The sequence below is a fragment of the Triticum urartu genome, chromosome 7A (assembly GCF_056163025.1).
Source record: "Triticum urartu cultivar PI428250 chromosome 7A, HENAU_Tu73, whole genome shotgun sequence".
Taxonomy (NCBI): domain Eukaryota; kingdom Viridiplantae; phylum Streptophyta; class Magnoliopsida; order Poales; family Poaceae; genus Triticum; species Triticum urartu.
In genome coordinates, this window is record NC_141879.1 from 104,268,632 (window position 1) to 104,278,489 (window position 9,858).

The following is a 9,858-nucleotide window of genomic DNA, read 5'->3' on the forward strand; positions in this document are numbered from 1 at the left end:
AAGTTTTCTGTCAGAAATCCTTGTTAGGCTGAATGTTGTTAATTAGTTCCGATCGAAAACTAGAAACATGAGTGCTGACTGAGTGGAAAGATACCAAATTGTGTGCCAACCTAACCATCATTACATTGGGAAGAAGAAAACACTTATGTCAAATGATAGCCACTGCAGCTTCAGTTACAGACTCATCAGGCAGGGCCAAAGTGTGCCTCACAGACATATTCTTATGCTTGAGTGGGTGATTTTTTCATGAAATCTCTCCCAAGTATGATTGATCTTATGGGAAAGAGTAAACTTCTGAAAACAAACGGAGCTGCCATTGAACATAACCAAAACAAAACAAAACAAAAACAAGATTGGAAAGGGGGACACCCTTCATTGGACTGAAACTTGTTAGTTAGAAACAGATAAACTCAAGTGCTCAACTCACAAGCAAGAACCACAAAACTAGTGTTATCAGGTGCTTCATCTAAGAGAAATGCATGCAGCTGGCACCCCCATTGGATGAATTAAGCAGGAACACAGTTGGGCACCATGTCACAGGTACTGCAACCCTTCTAGCAGATGAACAATCTCATTTTGCTAAACCAAGATAACAAAAGAAAAAGAGGCAGCTTACCTGAAAACAATGTAATGTGCAGAAACCTGAAACTTTGTTCCTTTCCTGATCCCTGGCCAACACTCAAAACAACACAACACAATCACCAGCTCGCAGCAAGAACCACTACATTTTTCATTTATGACAAATGCATAGCCTAAAAGAAATCCAAGATCATCAACTCATTGCAAGAACCACTGCAGATTCCATTTATGCAAAATGCACCATCTAAAAATGTTGCAGGATCATTGACTCATAGCAAGAACCCCTACAGTGAAAAACAAGATCAAAACGTTGCAAATGAGAAACACAGCTCACTGGAAGAACTACTACATGCATAGCCTAACAGAAAACAGGATCATCAAATCATTACTGGCAACAACCACTGCATTTTCCATTTATGCAAAGTGCATCCATCATCCAAAAGGACTGCAGGATCATCGATTCACTGCAAGAACCCCACAGTGAAATGCTTCATCCAGGAAGCAGTAGCAACCACATCACAGAAATGAACGTCAGAAGTGTGACACTGCAACGACTACTACAACCAGCATCAGAGTTTAGCTAGCAGGAGAAACACAAGAGCTGATGAGTATATATCTATATGCTAAAGCAGGCGTTCAGTTATGCCATTGTTGTGTCCGAGGCGGTGAAACTTCTGAAGAGGTGAACTGTCAGGACTCCGGCTCTGATCCTTCTCTACGCTCCGTCGACATTCGGGTATCGCAGCGCAGCATAGGCTGAATTGGCAGAAATAACGAGGCAGTTAGGCGGCAGATCAATAATCAATTAACAATATATTGACAAGATCAAGAAGACAAAACATGAAACAATATAATGTGCAAGGAACTAAGCTTTTATGTACCATCTACTGTAGGATACAACCTGAAAGATGAAATGAGATGACTGAACTTGATTTGACTTTTTAGGTCCCATAATTTCTACTGGCGACTAAATGCTACGAAATGGGCGAACTCAATTATCTGAATCAAGAAAAGAAATGTGGAAAAGTAGTTCCTACTAGCTTCAGAGCTCATCCATTTTTTACCATGCATACACAGATGGATAGATCCACACGGCATCGACACCTACTATTCCCATTAAACTACTTTCACTTTTCTACAGGATTACGACAGTTTCAGACAAGTCCCAAGTCCTAACAAAACCTATCATTATATCCTTTTTCCAAGCACGATCAGATTAGCATTCCACTAAAGACAGACTTCAGATATCATGTTCATGCAGTAAACAGTATCTACACAACCATGTGTGCACTGTGCAAAACATATTGAAGACCACCAGTGCATTTCTAGTAAAAGAAGATTAGCAGGAAGCAGATCAACAATCTAAACCTCGGAGTTCTCAATTTTTTTAACAAGACTAGTAATACAGCTCATGCACAAAACCTGAAAACAATATAGCTCATTTGCAGAAACTAGATTTAATTTAGTACTGTATAAGAACCTGAATTTTGTTCAGATTATTCAACACAAGTAAAATAGTCTAAATTAAACGGATATCACAATCTTCTCTGTTAGGGCTGAATAAGATTAATCACCTCATTCGTCTATTTAAGTTCCATATTTTACTAGCTTTGAACATACAAAATGTACTGACGGCAAATAGCACCAAATAGAAAACTGAATTATCTGAATCAAGGACTGTAGTATGAAACCAACACTTTCCAGTCCATATCAAGGTTGAGTGTAAAATGTTACTTTCCATTAACCAAAAAGTTGACAGGACGACACCGGTTGCAGACAATTCCCAACTCCTAACAGTTTCAGTTAACTTATTTCTCAGATTAACAATTTCAGTTAACTGTTTTACCACAAACAGTCTGAGTAAACTATTTTTCAAACACAAGCAGATTAACAGCCCACCAAAATAAAACCAAAATTATCATGGCCATGCAGCAAACAGTACCTACACCAAAACCTGTACATTGTGCAAAACAGATTCAATCAAGTCTACCGGTTCACCCTCATTAGGAGATCATTAGGAAGTTGTGACATGGAGAGAGGCTCTCACCAGCGGTCCCGGAGCTGAAGACGACGATCTGGTAGATGTCGCCCCAGCCACGGCGGGGCAGGTCGACGACGAGTGGGGTCAGCCTCCCGTAGCGGCCCGCTCGGATGCACATGGCGATGCCGTCGGGCTGCAGGTCGACCTCTCTGGCCAGCCGGTCCCGCAGGTTGTACAAGGACCTCCCCCTGATATTGAACGCGGCCCAGCCTTGCTGGGCCTCGGGGTACACCCCTTCGGGGTTCGCTTGCACGAACCGAATCTCCCGCAACGCCCCTGGCTGGCGCCCGAACACGACGACGGAGAGGTCTTCAGGGAGGCGAGCCTGCAGTTGAGTCACCAAGAACCATGGTTATATTCAGGAGATCAAATTTTCTGATCGAAAACACAAATGCGATCAGGAATCTCGACGGCGCAACAAGTCAAGAAGAGCAAATTTGGCAACAGCAGAACCAGAAATTGATCTCGAGAAAATGAAATCAACACAAGTCGCAATCCCTGCAGTAGAGCTGCGATGCAAATTAACGACGCCCAAGAACTCACTCGATAGTAGGCTACGAACTATCAATTCGCTCAATCGATAGTAGGCTCAGACGGAAGCAATTCGCGAGTTATCAAGAAGCGGGTCATGGCGAACTCACCCGAATCGGGTCTGGAATGCGAGGCGCGCGCTCTGTGAGGTCGATGGGCTCAACGATCCAGCGCATCATGGAGCTGACCTTCTCGTTCTCAATATCTCTGCTCTCGACGGTGACGCCGGTGTTCCAGCGGAGGTACTTGCCGTTGGCGCGGAGGTAGCGGTCGCCGTCGCCGGCGTTTAGGAGCAGCACGCCAGGCCCCAGCCCCGCCCTGACGTCCAGCCACATGATATCCGGCACCTCCGGATGGTCGTAGTCGCGCAGCTCGGCGCGGAAGCCGTGGTACAAGGCCGGCGCCGGCGTGGCCGTGACGGCGAGGTAGCGGCCGTAGGCGGCGCTGTGGAGGAGCAGGTACGGGCCGCAGGCGCCTTGGTAGATGTGCACCTTCCACGCCACGTTCAGCGAGTTGCGGCGCTGGCTGATGGAGACGCCCACCCCGTCGTCGTCGGCGTGGAGGTAGTACTTGTCGAGCTTGCGGTTCCGCAGCCGCACGTACTGCTCGTCGTAGAACCGGTCCATTGGTCACCGCCGGCGCCGGGCCGCCGGAGATCAGAGGAGGTGGGCGCTGCGCGGTGGAGAGCGGGGCCTTGGTTTCTTGGAGCTCCGGCGACGGGGAGGAAGCTGTTGGTTCAGGCGGTTACGTTCGGGCGGCAAGGCGGGGGTATTTGAAGGCGCCGTACCGGGCTTTGGGCGCGAGGTGGGCCTGAGGGCCGTTTTGTCGGCCCGGCCCGCACTCCAGGGCGCGGTCTTCACTCTGTTCCTCCTGCACAGGCCCACGCGCGGCGGCGGCGGCCCGGTCGGCAGCGCCGCTCCTGCCCTTTCCCCGGCGAGCCTCTCCCTCCACGCTTCCCCAGCACGACGCCGCGGAGCCACGGAACGGCCGGTGGTCGGCAGCGCCGCCCCTTCCCTCCCCCGGCGAGCCTCTCCTCCATGCTTCCCCGGCACGACGGCGCGGAGCCACGGAACAGCCGGCGGCATCGCTCCCCCTCCTTGCCTGGATGCCCCGGGCCACCGGCGCGGCGCAAGCCCGCGGGCACCAGCGAGGAGCGAAGCACCATCAGATCCAGCAGAACTGCCATGGGGTGCGAGCTCTTGCTCCTTTATGTCGCTCGCTAGTGGCTACCTGTGAGTGTCATCATTGTAAACTTGAATTTGTCTAAATACGGATATATCTATACTTGTTTAGTGCCTACATACATTCATATCTAGATAAATATGGGTCAAGTAATTTGAAACGGAGGAAGTAAATCCTAAGTTCATACTCTAATTCATTTATGGGCACTGCTACGGGAAGAGTATCATGTGATACGGGAGCATAGGTGCTCCCATGATACGGACTTCTAGGCCCTCAGATCTCAGATCCAACGGCATACGAAGAGCTGTTGTACTTGCGCGCATTTTTCAAATTTTACGAGGTTTTTTTTTGCAAAAAGTGCATCATTTCATAGGAGCTCTTGGATATGAGATCCAACGGCCGAGCTCACACAGGAGCACCTAAGCTTAGGTGCTCCCGGAGCACCGGATATTTTCCCCACTGCTACGCGTCGGCCGGCTCGCGAAACGTCAGATTAGGCTAAGTGAAATGTCGGATTAGGCTAAGTGAGTGCTCAAGCGTCACACTTTACCATTGCAACAAAGGTCGTGTTGCAGTAATTTTCTGCAACACAGGTCATGTTGCAGAATTATTTCGCAAAAAAGGTTTTGTTGTCAAAATAATTGCAACTGAGATCTTGTTGGAGTTTTTTTGCAACTAAGGTCATGTTGCAGATTTTTTTTTCTGACAACAGCCGTTGGATAATGTATGACATCATGCGATATCTGCCATGTTTCAGTAACCTCCCGTTGCAAAATCCGACAATATCTACACAAGCCGTGTATTGGAGACAAAAGTCATAGCAATCAAGCGCATCCCACCTAGTTCATACACCATAGTCATCGAGTGTCTCCCCGACTCACCGAATCCCCAAACTGTAACCCCACTTTACTATGTCTCAAGATATAATCCAACACCATAGTTGTTGAGTTGCTTATCAACTCACCAGATCCCATATTCTAACCCTCATTGTACTACGTCTCACTATATAATCCAATCAAAGCATGTGTAAGGCTACTAGGGGCCCTGAACCTAGGTAAAATTGTGCTTACTGGCCCTTGGTGGTCCAAGGTTACGTCCCATGACAAAATAAATCACCTACACCTATTGTACGAGACACCTACAAAGTTATTGACAAGTATTGTCGATTGTTGAGATCACACGTCATCAAGTTGAATATACTTCACTGGTTCCAATCACGCCTTGCGTGATGGGGCGCTCAAGCCACATCGATCAATGGTCCTACTACATACTCACCTCATATTATTTCGAGTAGGTCTACAACACCTCGACATCCTAGGGACAATCACGACATAATAATCATAGGCACCGCCATGGGTGATACCAAGATCGATCGTACTCCCCTCAATATGACTTCTCGGGTGTAGTCGTAGGATGTCGCACATTGGCTAGAGTAGTCTCTCAATTTTTTGTCTCAAAGATCAGGGCCTAGAACTTTGAGGACTACGATAGTTATTTGACCCACTCGCACAATTTCCCAATTTGCTACATTTCATGCAGTTCCCTGCCCCTACGCCACCCGAAATAGCTGCCACAACACCAGCGTTCGCGTCGAGGTTATTATTCGCCGCAATCCTCACATGACCATCATGGCCACCGTTGGGCCGCTGGTCCTTTGGAGCTCTCAACTACCGGAAGACGTAACGACGACGGCTCCTACCGCAACCCCTGGCTCCCTCGTGGCAGCAAGACCACCCCGAGCTCATTCCTAGTTGGTCTAGCGACCTCCTCGGCCCTTGCGAGCTACGCCAGGTGGAAGTTACCTCTGTCCTTCGTGCCCACTTGGTATTCGACGAAACGCCTCTAAGGTAAAAAAAATTGTTGTGATATAGGAGTGAATTGTGATGGAAAATATTGTGTTAATGTAGATGATTTTGTTTGAATCCTCTTCGTGGGATTTCCTTATCCCAATAGGAATGTGAGTGGGACGAAGACAAGGACATTGCTTTGATCATGATGGCACACATGGAGAAGAACAAGCAGCTAGACATGGCAGACCCATTGTCGGTCATGAGAAGTAGATACTTAAGAAGATATTCAAAGAGACCTCATCAAGGTGTGATGGGCATGGAATGGGCAACAAAACCACTAGTTTATGTTTCATGTCATGTGTGTTGAACTTTGTGTTATGTTTGATGAACAAGCTGGATTGATGAAGTATGTAATAATTCAGTACTATTTGTGTTTTACTTATTTTGTTTTAATTGTGTCCAATATGCTTTAAAATGTTTGATAGTTCAAGAAGGTCAAAGATTTTGGGCATAAGTTCTTACATCATTCGTTAAAGCAACAACAACCATGGCGCCAAAACCCTTCTCTCTCCTACCATATAATGGTTTTTAGAGCATCTACAGCCGGGTCTCTCATACCTGTCTCAAATGTCCGGGCAGGCCGTCCGGTCAGTGACAGGTCACAAAAATTTGACCCAACCGAACCTCTAAATCGGGCCTCAAACGTCGGGGCTGACCGGCACCCATTATATCCAGCCCAAATATAGGGCAGATATGGGGTGGCCCGGGCACGTCCGGGCGCGTCCGCCTAACAGGTCCGGTGATAACCCACAAGTATAGGGGATCGCAACAGTTTTTGAGGGTAAAATATTCAACCCAAATTTATTGATTCGACACAAGGGGAGCCAAAGAATACTCTCAAGTATTAGTAGCTGAGTTGTCAATTCAACCACAACTGGAAACTTAATATCTGCAGCAAAGTGTTTAGTAGCAAAGTGATATGATAGTAGTGGTAACGGTAGCAAAAGGTAACAGTGATAAAAGTAATGCTTTTGGTATTTTGTAGTGATGATAGCAATAGCAATGGGAAAGTAAATAAGCGAAGAACAATATAAGGAAAACTCGTAGGCAATGGATCAGTGATGGAGAATTATGCCGGATGCGGTTCATCATGTAACAGTCATAACCTAGGGTGACACAGAACTAGCTCCAGTTCATTGATATAATGTAGGCATGTATTCCGAACATAGTCATACCTGCTTATGGAAAAGAACTTGCATGACATCTTTTGTCCTACCCTCCCATGGCAGCGGGGTCCTTACGGAAACTAAGGGATATTAAGGCCTCCTTTTAAGAGAGAACCGGAACAAAGCATTAACACATAGTGAATACATGAACTCCTCAAACTACGGTCATCACCGGTAAGTATCCCGATTATTGTCACTTCAGGGTTAACGGGTCATAACATATAATAGGTGACTATAGACTTGCAAGATAGGATCAAGAACACTCATATATTGATGAAAACATAATAGGTTCAGATCTGAAATCATGGCACTCAGGCCCTAGTGACAAGCATTAAGCATAGCAAAGTCATAGCAACATCAATCTCAGAACATAGTGGACACTAGGGATCAAACCCTAACAAAACTAACTCGATTACATGATAGATCCCATCCAACCCATCACCGTCCAGCAAGCCTACGATGGAATTACTCATGCACTGCGGTGAGCATCATGAAATTGGTGATGGAGGATGGTTGATGATGACGATGGTGACGGATTCCCCTCTCTGGAGCCCCGAACGGACTCCAGATCAGCCCTCCCGAGAGGTTTTAGGGCTTGGTGGTGGCTCCGTATCGTAAAACGCGATGATTTCTTCTCTTTGATTTTTTTCTCATCGAAACTCAATATATGGAGGTGGAGTTGGAGTCGGAGAGGCAACAGGGGGCCCACGAGGTAGGGGGCGCGCCCTAGGGGGGCAGACGCGCCCCCACCCTCGTGGCAAGGTGGTGGGCCCCCTAGCCTTCATCTTTGGCAGGTATTTTTCTTATTTTCTGAAAAGTGGCTCCGTGAAGTTTTAGGTCATTTTGAGAACGTTTGCTCCTGCACATAAATAACACCATGGTAATTCTGCTGAAAACAACGTCAGTTCAGGTTAGTTCCATTCAAATTATGCAAGTTAGAGTCCAAAACAAGGGCAAAAGTGTTTGGAAAAGTAGATACGTTGGAGACGTGTCAACTCCCCCAAGCTTAAACCTTTGCTTGTCCTCAAGCAATTCAGTTGACAAACTGAAAGTGATAAAGAAAAACTTTTACAAACTCTGTTTGCTCTTGTTGTTGTAAATATGTAAAGCCAACATTCAAGTTTTTAGCAAATATTATAACTAACCACATTCACAATAATGCTCAGGTCTCAAGTTTACTCATATCAATAGCATAATCAACTAGCAAGCCATAATAATAAATCTCGGATGACAACACTTTCTCAAAACAATCATAATATGATATAACAAGTTGGTATCTCGCTAGCCCTTTCTGAGACCGCAAAACATAAATGCAGAGCAACTTTAAAGACTAAGGACTGACTAGACATTGTAATTCATGGTAAAAGAGATCCAGTCAAGTCATACTCAATGTAAACTAACAATAATGAATGCAAATGACAGTGGTGCTCTCCAACTGGTGCTTTTTAATAAGAGGATGATGACTCAACCTAAAAGTAAATAGATAGGCTCTTCGCAGAGGGAAGCAGATATTTGTAGAGGTGCCAGAGCTCGGTTTTGAAACAGAGGTGAATAATATTTTGAGCGGTATACTTTCATTGTCCACATAACAACCAAGAGATGGCGATATCTTCCATGCTACACACATTATAGGCGGTTCCCAAACAGAATGGTAAAGTTTATACTCCCCCTTCCACCAACAAGCATCAATCCATGGCTTGCTCGAAACAACGAGTGCCTCCAACTAACAAGAGTCCCAGGGGGAGTTTTGTTTGCAATTATTTTGATTTAGTTTGCATAAAGCATGGGACTGGGCATCCCAATGACCAGCCATTTTATCTCGTGAGTGACGAGCGAAGTCCACTCCTCTTGAGAATAACCCGCCTAACATGGAAGATACAGACAACCCTAGTTGATACATGAGCTATTCGAGCATACAAAACAGGATATTTATTTGAAGGTTTAGAGGTTGGAACATAAAAATTTACTTGGAATGGCAGGTAGATGTCGTATATAGGTAGGTATAGTGGACTCATGTGGAATAACTTTGGGGTTTTAAGGGATTGGATGCACAAGCAGTATTCCCGCTTAGTACAAGTGAAGGCTAGCAAAAGACTGGGAAGCGACCAGCTAGAGAGCGACAACAGTCATGAACATGCATTAAAATTAATCAACACCGAATGCAAGCATGAGTAGGATATAATCCACCATGAACATAAATATCGTGAAGGCTATGTTGATTTTGTTTCAACTACATGCGTGAACATGTGCCAAGTCAAGTCACTTAAATCATTCAGAGGAGGATACTACCCTATCATACCACATCATAACTATCTCAATAGCATGTTGGCACGCAAGGTAAACCATTATAACTCATAGCTAATCAAGCATGACACAAGAAACTATGATCTCTAGTTGTCATTGCAAACATGTTTATTCATAATAGGCTGAATCAGGAACGATGAACTAATCATATTTACAAAAGCAAAAGAGGTCGAGTTCATACCAGCTTTTCTCATCTCAGCCAGTC

At 45.6% G+C, this 9,858-nt stretch overlaps 1 protein-coding gene across 1 annotated transcript; it reads right to left on the minus strand.

Annotated features, from left to right (window-relative positions):
- Positions 1–593: 593 nt before the first annotated feature.
- On the minus strand, positions 594–4,446 carry LOC125522076 (uncharacterized). The gene is made up of 3 exons (XM_048687147.2): positions 3,262–4,446; positions 2,627–2,945; positions 594–1,335 (listed from the first exon to the last, which is right to left on the minus strand). The coding sequence occupies exons 1-3, from the start codon at positions 3,775–3,777 to the stop codon at positions 1,295–1,297; spliced, it is 876 nt and encodes a 291-aa protein (XP_048543104.1). The 5' UTR covers positions 3,778–4,446; the 3' UTR covers positions 594–1,294.
- Between the last annotated feature and the right edge of the window lie 5,412 nt (positions 4,447–9,858).